This window comes from Chionomys nivalis, chromosome 4, assembly GCF_950005125.1.
Source record: "Chionomys nivalis chromosome 4, mChiNiv1.1, whole genome shotgun sequence".
NCBI lineage: Eukaryota > Metazoa > Chordata > Mammalia > Rodentia > Cricetidae > Chionomys > Chionomys nivalis.
The window spans coordinates 52,895,460-52,915,169 of NC_080089.1; the positions used below are offsets into that span (position 1 = coordinate 52,895,460).

The window sequence follows — 19,710 nt, forward strand, 5'->3', positions numbered from 1 at the left end:
TTGGGGCATAAGCCATGCGGGCGGCCGGGTGCCTGGGACGCAGCCCCGCCGCACATATTACTACAACACTTTCTTTTTCCTGAGTGTTATTTTAAGAAGCAAATGATAAAGCCGCTAACATGTATAACATGGCCACCAGAAGTCATTATGGGATATGTGTTTTCTGTGTGTAGCCAGTTACTATGAAATCGGCTGGATGCTGCACTTACTGTGTTAATCAAGCCTGACATTTAAGTGTTCAGGTCAAATACATTCAAAGCTCTGGCAGGATTCAGGTTAACAGGTTTTAAAAATAATAGTTACCCTAAAAAATAAAGTTAGTGGAACATTTTAGTTAGGCGCATGAGAAGATTATAAGACGTCAATGTGTTTGTTTGGAAAATGAATGCTATTTTCTAACTGTTGGATGACTATTCCAGAAAAAAAGATTGCCTTGTATATTTGTTGGCTGGTGTCCAGCCAAATGGCCATCACGGTAATCCTGGGAAGTACTGTCCTGTGACGATAAAGTAAAAGTACAGGAGAAAAGCCATCTTATCTGTTCTGTGTCCAGTTCTCAATGACAAATGGCCTCTACATGTGGATCAAAGTCCAGATGAAGCCCCCTTTCAAGTCCGTGCATCGTGACCACATCACACACTCTTTGGGTCCTTGTAGAATGGAATCTCCCAAGAGCTACAAGGCTCTGAGAATCGCTTATGGAGTACTACGGTTTAGAACTTTAACATCCTCCAAAGCCTCATGTGTTAAAGCCTTAGTCCCTAGGAAGGTATTTTTGGGACCTAACGGGAAGGCTTTAGGTCACTGGGAGTCTGTCTGTGAAGGAGACTGTGGGACCTTGCCCCTGATTTCCTCTCTTCCTCCTTTTCTGTGTGGTCATGAGGTGAGTAGCTCTGCTCCTTGACTACTTCCAACCTGGAGTGTTGCCTTCCCACAGGCCAGAGTGCCAGGGCACAGCAGTAACTTCAAAAGTATGAGTCAAGTAAATCTCACTCGAAGTTGCTCTCAGGTATTGAGAATATCAAGAGAAGCTTATTAACACAGAATTGAGCTCCTTCATCGTCCCTCTACCCGGGCGAAAGGCACTAGCCATTTTCTATATTAAATCAAGCTCCAGAATGGCTCCCCTTTGGCTGCTGCACCAGATTTATACACAGGCGTGGCTTGAGACTTGGAAGTACCATCCTAGGTGCCAGGAAGCGTCTATCTGCAGAATGACTTGGAGCCTGGGTGCCATTTCTTCCTAAGGTCTCTTTGTATTGCAGAAGAAAAACCCATGTGGGTCTCATAGACAGGTAACTTTACATAAAAGGAGAGAGAAGACACCCTATTCCGTTTGCTTTTCTTTCTTGCTCTCTTTTTCATACCCACAAGGATATTTCCACTGTCAAAAGTAATGAAAAGTAGTCGAAATGCCGTGGTGGGGCTTAGGAGAGAAGCATCACTCTGAAGTGTGCAGAAGACTGTGACAGCCCACAGTCACATAAACCACACCACAAAACTCGAATGACAAACTCCCAAATGCACTGGCTGTCGCATACTACCTACTCTTTGTAAGCTTCATCCTTGCATTCTTTGCGACACTATTAGTTATCCAAGATACATTTAAATTTCCCCTTATTTTTCTTTGTTTTTTTTCAAAGAAGGGAAGTTTGCTTTAAAGACTTATTTCTTTCATGTGTATAAGTGTTGTGCCAGCCTATATGTATGTGTGCTACATGTGTGCCTGCGTGTTCAGAAGAGGGAGCTGGACCCCTTGGAACTCAAGTTAGGGATATCTGTGAGCCACTGTATGGGTTCTGGGAGCCAGAGCCATGTCCTATGCAAGAACCATAAGTGCTCAAAACTGCTGAGCCATCTCTCCAGTCCCTCTCTTAATTTTCTAATGAGCCAACATACACAGGCATTTCATTTAAAGAACAGCTTGCCATACTACGTACTATCTAAAAAAAAAAAACACCAGATCAATATTTTGACAGACATAATCTATTTTGTGTTTAGTGTGTAGGTCTGGTCTAGGTAAGACATGCTTGAAGGTAGTAGCTCGTAGTCCCCCCTACATTGGCAGTACTATTTTGAGGACAGAAACTACATCCAACTTTCTACCTGGTGGAAGGACCAGGTTGGCAAAACTCCTGTATGCGTGACTTTAAGTCCGAAAGCTCTGAAGTTTGTGGGAGAAACTCGGGATGGTCAAGAGCAGAACAAATTTTTAAATGATAGCAAGTCTTTTGAGATTCTTAACTGTTTTGGCATATTACTCTGAGAAGGAGTAAATTAGGAAACACGTGTGAATATATTTTCCCCTTCTGATTGGGGAAGGGAAGGTAGAGAGAGGGAAGGGGCGAGGGAGGAAGGGTCTGTCCAGTTCTCAGGGTGGGGAGCTTTCAGACTCAGTCTTCATGGTTTCCCATTGTGTTTCTGCCCTCAGGTCTGAAAGGAGGCAGCGCAAACACGCTCATGGGTCAGACCTCGTTGGCTTTCTCTTCCACAGTTGCTCATCCTGTTCTATCTCCCATCCTTCCCACCCATGACCCCTGCTCAAGGGGGCTTCTCCCAGCCAGGACCAGCAACTGATGAAAATGTAGTTTTTGAAAAATATTCTCTTTTTTCCATTCCCTACTGATAAGTCTGTAAGATGCTGTAGGGATTCTCAGGACTAGAAGGCAACACCCCAACAGTCACCCATTCTCAGGCAGCAAGGCTTTGAACTTGCTTCTGATTTCTAATCTTGTCTTTCTGATAATGTTCCAGAACGCGGAAGGGCAGCATCTGGGCAGGGATGCCTTGCTGAAGCATGGGGGTCTCTGACTCAAGTGTAAGTGCTTCTATACATCTCCCATTGCCAGCATTTTATCAGAACACTGCACAGCGGGGTTTATGGCTGAGTTCACAGCAATGTTTTCACAAAACAGTTATGACGATGTTTAGTATTGAAATTCATGCTCTAGCCTGAACCAGTGTAAATTATTGAAAATGAACCATATCCTCGCCACCAAATATACGTGAACTCCTGTCTAGGCTGCTTTGTTAGAGGAACACTATCAGCAGGAATGGGGCCACAGGAAGAGGGGGTTCAGCTAGGTTACACCTCACTCTGAGGATGAAGGGATGGGTACTGGTGTTGCACACTACTCCATCACCTTAAATTTGGGGATCTGACATCTTCATTTGAAATAATAAGAGAAAACAGGTTTTAAAAATACAGTTTCATTGAATGTGCTAATGAAAATCCTGCAATAAACAAGAAGTAGAATCTTGCTGAAAAAAGGAGATATCCAAAAGGGAAATTTGCTCAAATCACTGTTTCCCAAGATGAAACGCTTCTCACGGAAGTGAGCATTAGGTACAGCAGCTGCTCAGCATTCCCAGTCTCTCTCTCTCTATCTCTCTCTCTCTCTCTCTCTCTCTCTCTCTCTCTCTCTCTCTCTCTCTCTCTCTCTCTCTCTCCTCTCCCTCTCCCTCTCTCTCAAACAGTTGGAGAAAACTATGGTTGTTCTTTTGAAGTTCTTAATTAGATGTACCTGGAAATTGGTGTGGAATTAATGTGGCAAAAGTAGTTTGGCTTAGTGAAGGGGATGCTTTCCTATGTAAGCTCCCCAAAAGGAAGGAAAATTCAAATGCAAATCACACATGGAAAATATTTCCCTCCTACAGAGCAGGGAGAGTCCCCGGCCCTGTCACCAGCTGGAGTGGGGCCCAGAGTCATTCTTTGCCCAAAGAGATCATCCTGGCTTCTGAAAAGTAGAAAATAAAGAGACTGCTGGGTAACTATCTTCCACGGTTTGATGCTGTCGGTAACTCTGTTGCCACGGCAACAGGCAACATGTTGATGTTCAAAGAAGTTTTGTCTGTGGGTTTAGAGAACAAGTAGTGATCATGGGTCAGTGAGATAATTAATTAATGGCTCATACCTCTTTCATTAAAGGAGAAGAGGATGGAGGTTTATTTCAATTTATTAATGGCATCATTATTCAAGTTAAAAATCTGATACTTAAAAGCATTCCTTTTACAAAATTCCTATTTTGAAAGTCATAATTTTTTGTTCTGTGTATCTCATGTATGAGGGAAGCAGCAAACACAATATATTGACATTTAGAACATACTTCAATGTCATCTAAACTGTACACAAACTTTTATTGGTAAATTAAAGTATTTTTAAACTAGGGTTGGGGGAGGCGGCTCAGTGAGTAGCTGCTTCCTTCACAAGCACGAGGACCAGAGTTCAATCCCTAGCACCCACATGGAGAGCCAGGTGGCACTGTGCCCTGGAACACTGGTGATGAGGAGGTGATGAGGTATCTCAGCCTCGCTCTCAGCCACTCTACCCAAATCAGAGAGCTCCATGTTTAATAAGAGGCTCTGTCTCAAGAATAAGGTGGAAAGTGATTGAGGAAAATACCCAATATTGACCTTTGGCCTCCACACACATGTACATACACATGCATGTACACCTGACCACACATGGGCACACAAACACGTCTATGTAAAAATACTTCTCAAATCATCAACAGTAAATAAATATACAAATACAGTATGGCCATCTGTAGTGTTTTGATTGCAATTGACCTCCATAAGCTCATGGGAAGTGGCACTATTAAGAGGTGTGGCCTTGTTGAAGGAAGTGTGTCAAAGTGGGGGAGGCTTTGAGGTCTCTTTTGCTTAAGCTTCCCTCAGTGTCACAGTCCACTTCCTGTTGCCTTCTGGTCAAGATGTAGCCAGCACCATGTCTGCCTGCACGCTGCCATGCTCCCTGCCATGATGATAACGGACTGAACCTCTGAATTGTAAGTGAGCCACCCCCTAAAAATGTTTTCCTTCTAAGAGTTGCCATGGCCATGAATAGAAACTCTCACTAAGACTGAAGTTTGTACCAGGAGTAGGACATTGCTGTGGTAGGCTGGACCATGCTCCTGTTGGGAGTAATATGGACTTTGGTACTTTGGGTTAGGAAGGCGGTGGAATGCTTTAAGCACTGCTTAGTGGGCCATCCTAGTAGGGGCATGGAAGACAATGCTGCTGAGCATGATTTGATGTTACACTGGAAAACATGTCCACACTGTCTCTACACTCCTTTATTTATCCTCTGCTCGCTCTAACTACAGTCCACACCTGCTGAAGGGGACTGCTGGCGCTGTGGTGCCCATTCCTACTTCACTTCGTTCATGGTGGCTTTTCCATCTCCTGCACCTGCGGTCCTCATCCTAAACTGTCTATGTCCAAGTTCTGGAGATGGCGTTTGGCGACCAAGGACAGGCTTAGAATGTCTGGTTGCTCTGCTGCTTGGGTACAGAGACCGTCTCCCATCCCTTTGTCCCACCCACAAACACTCACACACAAGGGAGGCACGCAATGCACAAGCTACCAGAAATATGTTGGATTCAAATATCTGTGTGCCTTAGAACAAGCCACTCAACAAACTAAGCTCCCTGTTCTTCCTCTATATGACGACGGGCCATTAAGTTCTTTACACAGTTGCACTGAGAAGGGAAACGCTGTAATATGGGTGTCGTCACAGCAAATGCTGACTGAAAGAATCAATGGGCCAAACGTTAGCCGAGAGTGAATGACTTACAAAGCCCCGGTTACATTCGTGAGGGATGAGGCTTTATTAGCCAATCAGAAAAGTAAAATACTTCCCCTAATTACTTCAAAGCCTGGAGGGAGGGAAGGGTCATGAGTTGCTCATGGCGGTTTGAACTTGGCAAATTCTTGCCTTTCCTTTCTTAGGGGCATACACAGGAAGGTTCACAATGGAGAAGTGAGACTCTGAGGCTGGAAGAGCCGTGGCAATTATTTATGAGGGGTGACTTTAAAATTCTCTTTATCAGAATTTTCCAGGATAATGTTCTGATGACTTAAAAAAATAAAATCTCAAAATAAAGAAATTCTAATGAAGGAAAAGATTTTCAGTATGAGTCTCTAGTCCCTTATTACTGTATCTATCAATTGAAATAAAATAAATAAAGTATGTTATAAAAACTAAACCCAATCCTCAGTTTCACTTGGGGTATAAGACATGCTGACCTCTTTTTGAGACCACAGAGGTACATTTTCTTATTCACGGTATGCTTTGCTTTCTTCTTATGCAGCTGTGGCTAACATCTGATTGAGTGACCAAGGGCCGTTACTTAGTCAATATTCCACAACTGCATTCAGTCACAAACATATCCTTTAGCTGGGCATGCTCATCCTGTAGCAATTATTTGTTATTCCTAACACAATTAAAAACACACATAAACCATTTTCTCCATCCCGTAATGCTCTGAGTAGCTCCACCATCACTATACTCGACGGCGGCAGCAGCGGAAGATACAGGTTACTGATTCGCTTTGACTGTCCCGTGCAAAACTCATGCTCAGACTGATCTCCACTGTCCAGTGTTAAGGGGTGGGATCAGGGATGCCTTTTAGAAGTGACTAGGCCATGGATGTACCACCTCATGGTTGAGTTCATGTATGGGTTAGTGGATCAATCCATTTATGATCTTGGAGTGGGGCATCTGTCACATGCCTCTCTCACCAAGCAGACGTTGTAAAGTCTTGGGATTCTTCAGGGTTTCTGGCAGCAAGAAAGTCCTCTCCAGGTGCAGTCCCTCAACCTTGGGCCTCCCAGCTTCCAGAATTATGAGCTGAATAAATCCTTTCTTATAAATTGCTTGGATAATGCAGTTAGGAAGAAAAGGACTAAGATAGACAGCACACACTTTAAATGTGAATTAGAATTCATTGCTTCTTACAATCTGGATTCCTCAGGGTTCATTTAGTTTCCTCTGGTCTAGGCCTGGAGCATTTCATTTCAGAACACTTCAGAAGTTGACAGATTAATCTTTCCGTGGCCTTTTAAGTAATGCTGAAATTCTCCTCAGGAAAAGTCAGCTCCTCGTGCTACTTAATGTAGAATCAGGAATTAATACCTGATTCATTCAGGCTGCACTTACATAACCTTCTTTTTGGTTGAAATGGAAGGGTTTCCAAAGTTGCCCAACAGCTATGAGAATGTACTGTTTAGGGAATAAATACTAATATAACCTTAGTTTGTAAATTTCTTGATGTCTACCCTTCCACCTTCCATATATTAGCATGAAACGAACTGAAACAATATAACAGTTAAAAGTATTAAAAGCAAAATCCAATAATCAACTAAGAATGGGCAACAAATTTCCTTTTGTTATTTCAAAATAATCAGTAGAAACTCTGTGTGTGTGTGTGTGCGCGCGCGCGCGCCGTGCGTGCTTTGCGTGTGTGTGTGTGTTGGCTCGAGTTTTTCTGAAATTCATTGAGACAGTGTAGAAAAAATTCATCAGTACAGGCTTGACACAGCCCTCATCATCACGTCATGTAACTGGTGGCAGAGGGAGTCCTGGACACTAAGCTTCATAACACAGCAAAGCTGCCTGTTAGCATGCTTCTATAGCTAACCGATCTACATGTGCATCCGGGAGATAGTCGTACATACCAGTTTTCCTTGACTGTGTAAACAGGTGACTTAATAACCATAGCAACCAAAAACATCAGGTCAAATAAACGCATTAGTGATATTTCAGATACTTTCTTTTCACACGGCTGAGAGGAACAGGTTAGTGAACATTCAAGATAACAAGCTCTGACATCTGGAAATGGTCTAAGTGTGATCTTCAGGTAGCTTGCATAATGACCCACTGACCATACCCAAGCACAGTGAATTCCTCACTCCCCTACCCGTGCCTCCAGAAACAGTGATGGAAACAAAACCAGGGGGAGAAGAAAGTCTTAAATTGCCTCGGATAGAGTCAAATAATTTCTTGAAAGAAGCAAGTTCACCCACAACGTGACCAGGGTAGAACAAGGAATGTGTATCAGATGGAGGTCACTACCTCGAAGGAAAGATGATCACACAAGAAAATGTGTTGAATTTTCTAACGCTCTGACTAACTCTATTTTGTAACTTTTAAATATGATTCAATATATTTTATTAATGGAAAATCCAATGGCAATTAGCAGTTTTGGAGTTAGTAACAAAGAATCTAGTCAATGGCTTCTAAGCAACAGGACTGTCCAAAGTCCATTAGCACAGACTCTGTGCAGGTCAGCGCAGGAGCTGTTCATGGATATCACGGAGACAGGAGGGCAGCAGGAACAAAGAGAGCACACTGGCATCATGGGGGAGTACTGGTGTGGACTGGTGTGTCAGTCAAGCCCTAAATTTTGAAGATTTAAAATTCTTTATTTCAGAAAAATGATTTTACAGAAATTACATTTATTGATTATTTAATAGCTGGTTTATTGACTTCAACTTTCAGACGACTGCATATCACTCTTGAGGAACACATGTCTCTGAGGTCATGAAGGACATTCATGCTTTTGACCAGGCTCTCCTGTCATCTCCAAGTGCTCTCTCAATATCAAAGGGTGGACAGAGGAAGAGAGGAGCCCCACTCACAGGTTACCCTCGTTCAAAATGCAAATCCGATGACCCTGTCTGGGGATCACAGCTGAGGAGCAGAGGAGACAGCTAGCTCTCAAACTGGCAAGGAGGTTTCTCCACTTCAGAGGCTCACCCAGGGAGCCTTGATCACTTACCTCAGGAAGTGCTTCATTGTGCTGCTGTTTGCTCTCCAGATACGATGCCAACTGCCTTCAAGCGACTGCTTCCAAATTTTCTTCTGCCAAAGTAAGTGTGGGCTACAGAGAAAAAAAAGTGAGGGTTACTGGAATTACCAAAAACCTCCTGCTCTGCCCAGAACACCATCACTAGAACCTTCCACAAAGGGAATTCAAGAGCTGGAGATGAACGCGGCAGCCTTCCCACTTACGACTGCACAAATAACTTCCCGTGTTAAGTCACTTGACAGAGATGATTGCATGAGCTTCAATAATAAGCCTTTTCTCTTTGGTGGGTATTTTTCCTACATCCTGAGGAACAATACATATAAGAAAAATAAAGAACCATGAAAATTACTATCATGGTTTCCAGATACCCTATGACCTCCAGCCTGACAGCCTCAGCCTTTCAAAAGCAACAATTCAGAAAGAACTGGAAGGAACTGATAATATTGCTGAGCTCAGAATCAGTCCAATTAGAATATGCTAATAGAAGATTTAAAATAGTCAGATACTCCAAACAAACAGACGATGCCTCAAGTGTCAAGTTCAAGTTTCTTGTTTGTTTGTTTTTTGTTTTGTTCTCACAATGAACAGAGTAGTAAGATCTTACATTTGCACAGTTCTTTGCAGTTCAAAGCCTCCCTAAGGCTCAGGGAGCAGATACCATAGATGAGGGAGTAGAAAGAACGTAAGATCAGAAGACAGGGAGACGGACTGGGAAATGCCAACTTCTGGATATGATGTGGCCATCACAGTCACGCTCGCCTAGCAGTTATGCATATAAGTTCTTGGCCTGCACAAGGTTGTTCCTGTCAACCATGAGTCATGAATGGGGGCATCTACACCTCCACCCCACTGATAGATAGATTCACAGAGAGGAGAAGTCATTCATTGTCTTCAGTTGTGTATCTACTGGTGAGGCTACCAAGTTCCAATAGACATCCCTGGTTAAAGTCAGTGGGTGATGAAATCAAACAGGAAGACATGAATGTGAGAGAGGGATTTGGAGGGAGGAAAGGGGTTGATAGGGAGGAAGAGAGAAGAGAGAGCAAGTGGGAAAGTAATTAGAATGCATCAGAGACATGTATGAAGTTGTCAAATAGCAAAGTTAATTTTAAAAAGTCTCAAAAATGTTTGCTTTCGCAAAGCTTACAACATGATATCTTTTGTGGTGGTTTGAAAGAAAATGGCCTCTCAAAGGCTTGCTGGAGTGAGGTGTGGTCTTGTTGGAGGAAGTGTGTCACTGTGGAGGTGGGCTTTGAGGTCTCATATGCTCAATCATGCTCAGTGAGTCAGTTTACTTCCTGTTGCCTTTGGATCAAGATGTAAGAACTCTCAGCTCCAGCACCATGTTTGCCTGCATGCTGCCTTGCTTCCCACCATGATGATAATGGACAGAACCTCTGAACTGTAGTGGGCCACACCAATCAAATGCTTTCCTTATAAGAGTTGCTGTGGTCATGGTGTCTCTTCACAGCAATAGAAACCCTAACTAAGACACTCTCTTTTTTTCTGGAAAGGATGATACATGGGTGGCCTTCAGAGAATCAAGGGTGGGTAAGATGGATGAAACAGAGTTGGCTGCAACTGAGAACAGAGAGAAGATATCCCTGAAGGAGGGGCAAGAGAGAGGTCTGGCTTCAGGAGAAGTGAGTGGAACAGTGAGGGGAAGAGCCACAGCTATCACCTAGAGCAGCTCAAAAGCTGGGGGACAGAGCACAGTTAAAGTCCAGTCTTTCCCTTAACATATATTTTCTCCTTCAAGTACTTTCTACAATGTAGAGTCTACATGTTTGAAAAAGAAAATCAACCGTGGAGACTGTGGTTGATTGCTTCTGGCGAGACAGAGAGGAGAACAATGATCTTTAACCTTTTAAGTGTTTTTCTCAGAAACTATGTTAGAAGCAAAATAAAAAATAATACTTGTTCATTTTGGATGGTGGGACTCCCACATCCTTCTTTGCAGATCTGTGGTTTCTAAATGAATCAATATTTTAACTTAATTATTTTGTGTCTCCAAAGATCTTATGGCTCCTTATTGCTCACCTTTGAAAGGAGTCAGGAAGACTTGGAGAAATGGTCAATCTAAGTCTGGGACATGATGAGAAACATCATGTTGTGCCAGAAAGGGATGTGTTTAAGACAAACAAAATAAACAACAGATATACATGGCCAAAGAAGGAATGATCTGGGCAACAACAACAAAAGGCAGTATTGAATTAGAACCTAGGTATAATGAAGATCCAGGTTCCGTATCGATACTGAGTCAGTACTGGATGACTGGATCAGTAAACACAAGGAGGAGGCTTCATATCTTCTTTCCCCTCAGAGGAAGGCTAGACCTAGTGTCTTCCTGGAGACAGTATGGAAAGACAGAAAAAGGAGTGGATAATACAGAGACTCTTGACAAGCACGAGTCAGGTGATAAAGCAAATGTCACCAGCAAGAAGTCGCGCTGACAACAAATGGCCATATGTAAATGATACTTGCTCCTGTGACTTCCCCTCAATGCTGTCACCCCAATCTAATCAGGAGAGAAATGTCAGACAAACCCCAGAGGGAGGACCTGCCACAGATTACATAACTGAGCTTCTCAAAATGCTTAAGGTAATTAGAAATAAGGACAGTCCAATAAAGAATGAAAACAAAGAGGTGTGTGCCTAAGGAGATCCATCTACTAGATGAGCATCACAGGCAAGGTCCCGAAGCAGAAGAGGGGTGTGCAGTAAAAGCTAAGGAAATGTGAATAAAACACAGCCCCGAGTGTCACTGCTCAGGGGGTGGAAGTGTTGCTGTGCACGATGACCTGAGCTCAGTTCCCTGGACCCATGAGGAAAGGAGAGAACGAACCCCTGAAAGTTGTCCTCTGACCTCCGCACACATGTGGGTGACATTTACATCCTTGCACGTTACAATACACACACACACACACACATGTCATACACATACACACACAGTAATAATAAAATAAAACTGAAAATACTTACAAAGTATTATTTAAAAGGAAAAATATGAACTTGGGTTAATAATGAGATACCAACACATATCTGTTAGTCATAGCAAGTATATTGCATTAATCCAAGATATTAATACTGGAAACTGGGTGGTACAGTATAAAGGAACTACCTGTACTCCTTAGTGACTTCTCTGTAAACAAACGCCATTCTAAACTTGCATTTCTAAGGAGATGTAATGCTTCTTATGATTAGACACCGTGCTAGGCAGCAAAGATACAGGGTGAATTAGAGGGGCGAGACCGCACCCTTCCGACCTAACAGTCTTGAGTGACAGGCTGGCACAGGAAAGCAGATAGGTGCACAGGCACAGGGCTATAAGTGGAAATGTGCCCTGAGATATCAAGGAAGAGAGACGACCAGCTTAAATGAAGGGGATAGGGGTAGGGGGCTCCCCAAAGAGCACATGCGAAACCCCAGAAGTGAAAGACAGGACAATAGTTATAGAGAGGATGTCCCTATGACTGAAGGTGGTCCTCGGTGGGAAGGCGGTAAGAGGTGGAAAGGCAGAGAAGGTCATCTCAGAAGGCTCTGTGGCTGGTGTTGAAAGAGGTCAAAGCATCTTACATGAGTAGTGAGAATTACTACAGGCTTTCAAGCTGGTATGTAACACAGCTTTATTGGTTGAAAAATACTCCAGGGTCTGGAGAGATGGCTCATGGTTAAGAGCATTGGCTGCTCTCCCAGAGGACCCGGGTTTGATTCCCAGCACCCATATGGTGGCTAGGAACCATCTGTAACTCCAATTCTAGGGGATCTGATGCCCTCATCTGGCTTCTGTGTACAGGACACATGCAAATTGTGCACAGAGATGCATGCAAAACATCCATACACATAAAATAACAGTAAAATCTAAAAACCTACTCTGATTGTGGTACAAAGAGTGAGTTGTACCATGAAGAAATTCCAGTGGTGATACCTTTTAGAAGCTTCCGTGATGATCCTGACAGAGATGATGGTGTCGGAAGGCAGTGGATGGAGATACAGAGTGAAGAATTTGAGAGATACTTAGCAGATGGAGTTGGCAAGACTTTTGTAAACTGACCACTTGATGTTTGGATTTGTGAAGGAAAAGGAGGAGCCAACACACGCCCCTTATTGTGGATAGCAACTGGAGAGAGTTCACTGAGACACAGAACTTTGGAGAATTTGACTTAGGAATCTAGGACATTCTTAGTTTTTAGGGCTAAGTGATGGTATGGAGATAGATGAATCTGAAGGCTAGGAGATCATCTAATATCTAAAGATTTTAGATAAATATTTATAATATAATTAGAACATAGCCCAGAAGAAATTACTAAACAAACCAGATATACAACCCGTCTTCATGGCAACTCCTCTTTTTCATGAGGATGAGACTGAATTAGAGTTCTCATAATACAGAGGTGGTGAAGAATGAATTACAGTCAGGAATATGTTGTCAGACTTAACAGACAGTTTTGTCCTCAGGTAGTTCAATTTCATGTGGCTACAAAGTTGTTTTATCTTAGAAAACCTTGTAAGTCCATTTAGCAGAATGATAGTAATGAACTCCGCCTGAGGAAGCTCTGACCTGTCTAGTCACAGTTATTGGCTGGACACCAAGATGGGTGGTGAGGGAAGTGGGGTAGATCAGGAAGAAGCTGGGGTGGTGGTGGATGCGATCCAAAACACATTGTCCACAATTCTTGAAGAATTAATAAAATTTAAAAGATAAAATTAACATATCTAGACTGCATGTCATAACAATATGGGAAAATGAAATAATACAAGAGAAAAACTAAAGCAAAAACTTTCCGGGCTATGTATAGTAGCTCCCAAATTTACCCACGGGGACAAAACTTGTCCAGTGTGTGTGGCCAGCATTGCACTGGATTGTACAGCATGGTTTGGAACTCTGAGGAAGGCTTACATCCATGGGACAAGTCGCCAGAGGGGTAGGGAGGGGACTGGTGGTTACGAGTGGAAGTTTTGGAGAGAAAGTTCACACAAGTACCACTAGCCAGCTGGCAGCTTTAGTCAAGCCACTTAGTCTGTCTAGGGTTCAGTGAGAAGAGCAGTCATAGCTACTTTGCAAGGTAGTTCCAAGAACCGAATGGACCAAAGTATGTAGGTGCTTAGGATACTTACAGGTACATAATGGGCTCCCAGAACTTGAGCACCCACGGTGTTATTACTTTGTCACCATTATTATATCTTCATCTAAAGTAAAAGATCATTTTGTCAAGAGTCACTTACGAATCGTCAAGACAGCCAGGCGGTGGTGACACATGCCTCTAATCTCAGCACTGAGGGAGGCGGATCTCTGTGAGTTCAAGGCCAGCCTAGTCTACAAGAGCTAGTTCCAGGACAGGCACCAAAGCTACAGAGAAACCCTGTTTCAAAAAAAAAAAAAGCAAAAAAACAAAACAAAACAAAACAGAAAACAAAAAACAAAACAAAAAACAAACAAACAAAACAAAACACAAAAAAAAACACAACAAAAAAACCAAAAAACAAAATCAAATCAAAACAAAACAAAACAAAAAATCCCAAGAAATTGTTAAGATATGTTCTGGCAGATTCTTGTGACCTGAATTGACAAATGCTGGTGACGGGGGGAGAAGGAAAGAGATGAGAAATATTTATTGGGCAGAAACAACTGGGTTCACTTATGGGGTGGACAAAAAGTAATGGAGAAAATAATCATCAGTTTTACTCATCTGCCCTCCAAACAGGAGGACAACACAACTAGATGTAATTCATTTGCACCCTCCTTCCCTAGAGAAACATCAAAAATGGCAGGTGTTAAGGAGTAAGTAAAATGCCATTTAACCCATTGCTTACCGCCAAGTCATTATATAAGTTAGCTCAAATCTGTACAGAAAAAATAAAAAAAAATGCTTAGTTAAAATTATGGCCTATTTCTTTATGTTTCAAGGGGGACAAATTTCACTGCTAGACAGTCTTTGCAGTAAGACGTATGGGACATGATCTAAGGTGCCCTGATATTCACAGGGAATATCCTTTGATTGCTTTTCAGTGAAGGTGCCAAGTGCCACAGTCCTCCTTTGTGGCCATGTTAGCACTGGTTGTCCCCCATCTTCAGCACTGCCACAACAGACACTGGTGCCACAGATCTCAAGTGGCCACACCAGGCTACTACGTTTAATGATCAAATGTAATTACCCACTTGGCTGTATCTAGTTCACCCACTGACAAGTACAGGTGTCAAACATTTTTAATTCAGGAAAAGCTCACCAATTTTCTGGCTAGACATTAGTGTCCCCTCTTTCAAGGGTGACAGTATTAATTAAGGAAAACATAAAAACCATTCTTTTCACTGCCCTTATCCATGACTTATTCTCTAGAGGGAGTTTATTCTGGGGTGGACACCAGAATTGTCTGTTGTATTCTGCATCCTTAATAGTGCTCCAAAACTTTTAAAAAAATTTTTTGCTAGTGTGTGTGTGTAAGACACACCCATGTGCTTGTCTGGTGAGCAAAGGAAAATGTCAAGTGTTCTGCTTTAGGACTCTCTTGCTTATTCCCCTGAAACAAGATCTCTCACTGACTCTGGAACTTGCTCTTTTTGGGGTACTGGGGCAGCAAGCCCCAGAAATCCTCCCACCTCTGCCCCACCAGTGTTGGAGTTACAGGTGCTGGCATCTATGTCCAAGAACAAGGTATCTGGACTCAGGTCCCCATGCTGTGCAGCGAGCACTCTCTCCCGCTAAGCTGTCTCCTCACCCCTCACAAATGATCTCTTTGCTGTTTCTTTCCTACCCAGGCTCCTAAACTGAATGAAACCTGTCAAGCTGCACACTCACCAACATATTTGCCAGAACAAATGCTGCACCTTAGGAATATACACCTTAAAAACATCCATCGTTAGTAACACTAGTAAAACAAACTCTAAATTTCCCTCCTGGAAGAAAAAAAAATCATAGATCTTACTTTCCCTATAATAAAGAATACGATTATAAGCTGGGCTTGTTAAACTCGGCAGGGCACGGCAGTGATTTGTCTCTGTGTGTACAGAGACGAACAGATCCAAAGAGAAAGATCAAATGTTCGAGCTTGCTGATCAAACACCCGAGGCGAGTCGGCACTTCGGTATGGGGCTCTGCTGTGATCTGCCTCCTCTCTTTTTCCAGCTGGGAGGGAAGGGATGGTGATGAGTGGTCCAAGACTTCCGAAAGGCTCCTCCCCCGACATTGGGGGACTTGTCAGGCCTTCTTTGAGCATGAAGCTCCCAGAAGGTTCTTTGTAAAGTACCACAGCGTAACCTCATCTCTTCCATCCAGCCATTGAACACCCCAGGGAATGGTTAGAAACTCTACTAGAGGCAGCAAAGCTTCCCTTTTTTAAAATCTTAAACCCTACGAGAGAGAGACAGAGAAACAGAGACAGAGACTACTCCCTGTACAGTCTCGAAGTTTTAACTGTAACAACCAAACTGTCGTGGGCACATGGTGCTTACACACACATAAAAACCAACTCACAAAGTGAATGCCAATTCATTCTAACATCTGTCCAACTTGTGATTATCCTGGCATTTAAAAGAGTATAGAGTACATTTTCAGATAAAGTTCTAATACCAGCACTTGGGAGGCAGAGGCAGGTGGATCTCTGTGAGTTCAAAGACAGCCTGGTCTACAGAGTGAGTTCCAGTACAGTCAGGTTTACACAGAGAAACCCTGCCTCAAAAAAACGAAATAAATAAATAATATTAAGATTCAACCTGAAGAATTAAATCTCAGTTTAAGGTTTTGTGGAACTGATAACAGTTAATATTTAAACACAAGTTGCTAAGAGTTGGTCAACAACCAATGGGTTTTGTTTATAAACTCAATCCTAGCCACTTCATGAAGTGAATCTTAACTATTGTCTCCACTTTGCAGCAGGGGAAATGGAGCTAGAGAGGTTAAGGGATCTTCCAAGGAAGGTCTACGGTTAGTTAGCACATGGCAGAGTTGAGTTTCAGTGGCACTCAGCTCACTTCTGTGCTGCCTCTAGAAGCCACTGGGACAAAATTCTAGATAGACTTGAAAAAAAAGAATGAAAACTCTATTTAATTCACCTTAAAGGGAAAAGTCAGGAAGCAAGCCATCAAGGTGTGGGTCTGAGCCTGTACCCGAAGCTTCATGGCATCCTTGGGGAGCTACCTAGAAGATCACCTTCCAGACACCTCTGGTCTTATCTAACGATGATTATGGCCCTTCTAGAATGTAATGAAATAAGAATTGAGAAGACATTCCTCAGTCAGGTAGGGATTTCGAAATCTCCTAGAAATAGATCCTAGAGAGATGGCTCAGTGGTTAAGAGCATAGCCTGCCCTTGCAGAGGGCTAGGGTTTGACTCCCAGCACCCACATGGTGGCTCAGTCTCACAACCTTCTGTAGTGCCAGCCCCAGGGGATCCAACACCCTCTTAACCTCCATAGACACTTCACAAATTTGGTACACAGATATACATGCAAGTAAAATACCCCCCCCACACACAAAGAAAATATAAAATAAATATTAAAATAAGAAACAGTTGGCAGGTAGTGGTGGTACATGCCTTTAATCCCAGCACTCGGGAGGCAAAGGCCAGAGGTTCTCTGTGAGTTTGAGGCCAGCCTGGTCTACAGAGTGAGTTCCTGGATAACTAGGGCTACACAGGAGAACCCTGTCTTGAAAAACCAAAACCAAAACTAAAAGAGTTGCCATGGTCATGCTGTCTCTTCACAGCAATAGAAAATCCTAAGTAGACAATTAGCAGATTCAGATAATGTCTGTATTTTCAGCCTGCTTCATGTTTAAGCAAGTCCTAAAAAGTAACAAATCTATGTAAAGAATGAGAGCCTTGTGATTGTAAAAGAACATGAAACAATAAAATAACAAACTGAATAAAAATGACAAAAAATGTAAGGAACCAGTAAGGTGGTGGAGGGAGGGGATGGCATGGGGTGAAAAGGAAGAAAAGAAAGAAACCTAAGGCTGTGAGCATCTGAAGTACAGACAAAATGTAATTTGGCATTCACACGATGACAGAAAACTAGATATGAAAAATTACCACCCCGAATGAAAATGAATGAATGAAGTCTTTGAAACTGCACGGCTCCTGTCCCCACACACCGCCCAGCCTACCCCACGAGAGGGGCATGTCACGGATAGCCGTCTCCCCGAGGCCACGGTCCAGGGCTGTTCTTTCCTCCTTCCTCAGCAATCGTCTTTAAAACCGACCTGCTGACATGCCCTGACACGGCAGCGCGGAAGCGCCTCCCTTCCTCAGGCATGGGCACTCATCTAGGGTTATTTTGTGATTCAGAGCGACGGCGGTCCATGCTCGCTGCAGAAGTCAAGGCTGCCCATAAATTTACTCATGACCTGCTTCAAAAGCACACGGTTTTCTGCTTTTCCAGGCTGCAAACGGTTGGCAAGCACAGTTGATGAGATATGTCTCTGACCTTTAAGAGACTATGGGAATTTGAAAAAGTTATAGTCCCTTTGACACAAAGTGTTTTCAATATTTTAGTTGTGAAAATTAAAATTCTAAATAAAAAACATTGTGAAAGGCAGTAGAAATGTGGGCACAGTTTCTCACACTAAAATGTGTTTTCCTGAGAAACACAGATTTGCAGTGAAGAAGGCTTGAGTCCTAGGGACTGGAGTACCAAGTCTGAAAAGTATTACCCTGGTGTAAAGAAACCATTTATTTTATGTGCTTATTTTCATATCTTCTAGTTGTGTGTATGGTGTGTGTGTGTGTGTGTATGGGTATGTGGGAGAGTGTGGATATGTGTGTGTATGGGTATATGTGTGTGTGTATGGGTATATGTGTGTGTGTATGGGTATGTGTGGGTGTGGGGTGTGTGTGGATGGGCATTGCATGGTGTGTGTGTGTGTATGGATGGGTATGTTTGTGTGTGTGTGTGTGGATGGGTATGCGTGTGTGTATGGGTGAGTGTGTGTGCATGCATGTGGATGGGTCTGTGTGTGTGGATGGGTGTGTGTGGATGGGTCTGTGTGTGTGTGGATGGGCATGTGTGGGTATGTGTGGATGGGTCTGTGTGTGTGGATGGGTCTGTGTGTGTGGATGGGTCTGTGTGTGTGGATGGGCATGTGTGGGTGTGGATGGGTATGGGTGTGGGGTGTGTGTTTATGTATATATGGGTATGTTTGTGTGTGTGTGGATGGGTATGCGTGTGTGTATAGGCGAGTGTGTGTGCATGCATGTGGATGGGTCTGTGTGTGTGGATGGGCATGTGTGTGTGTGGATGGGTATGTGTGCATGTGTGTGTGTGGATGGGTCTGTGTGTGTGGATGGGTGTGTGTGCACGTGTGTGTGTGGATGGGTCTGTGTGTGTGGATGGGTATGTGTTCATGTGTGTGTGTGTATGAGTCTGTGTGTGTGGATGGGTATGTGTGCATGTGTGTGGATGGGTCTGTGTGTGTGGATGGGTATGTGTGCATGTGTGTGGATGGGTCTGTGTGTGTGGATGGGTATGTGTTCATGTGTGTGTGTGTATGAGTCTGTGTGTGTGGATGGGTATGTGTGCATGTGTGTGGATGGGTCTGTGTGTGTGGATGGGTATGTGTGCATGTGTGTGTGTGTATGAGTCTGTGTGTGTGGATGGGTATGTGTGCATGTGTGTGGATGGGTCTGTGTGTGTGGATGGGTATGTGTTCATGTGTGTGTGTGTATGAGTCTGTGTGTGTGGATGGGTATGTGTGCATGTGTGTGGATGGGTCTGTGTGTGTGGATGGGTATGTGTGCATGTGTGTGGATGGGTCTGTGTGTGTGGATGGGTGTGTGTGCATGTGTGTGGACGGGCGTGTGTGCATGAGTGCAGGCGGCCATGGAAGTCAGAGGCTTCCTCTATTGCTTGCTGCCTTATTTCTTGCATTAGGGTCTCTCACGGTGAACTTAGATCTCACTGATTTGGCAAGATTGAACCCAGGCACCCTCTTCTTTGATCCCTCTTGGCTCTGGGACTATAGGCACATGCCACTGCACCTGGCTTTTTATATGGGGATATAGGCTCAGGTCCTCATGGGTGTGTGGCAAGCACTTTAAGGACTTTTTTTTTTTTACAAGCTTTTTACTCAGAATATGATAGTTTATATCAATAACATCCTAGGTTCAGTGTACTATGGTGAGCAGGA

The 19,710-nt window shown here is 43.3% G+C and overlaps 1 protein-coding gene across 1 annotated transcript in view; it reads right to left on the bottom strand.

Annotated features, from left to right (window-relative positions):
- The window catches only part of Elmod1 (ELMO domain containing 1), a 66,637-nt gene that overhangs the window by 35,985 nt on the left and 10,942 nt on the right, over window positions 1-19,710 (bottom strand). Inside the window, exon 2 of the mRNA XM_057767909.1 lies at window positions 8,562-8,663. Coding sequence (XP_057623892.1) covers window positions 8,562-8,578 — 17 coding nt within the window. The 5' untranslated portion in view covers window positions 8,579-8,663. The remainder of the gene's footprint in view (window positions 1-8,561; window positions 8,664-19,710) is intronic.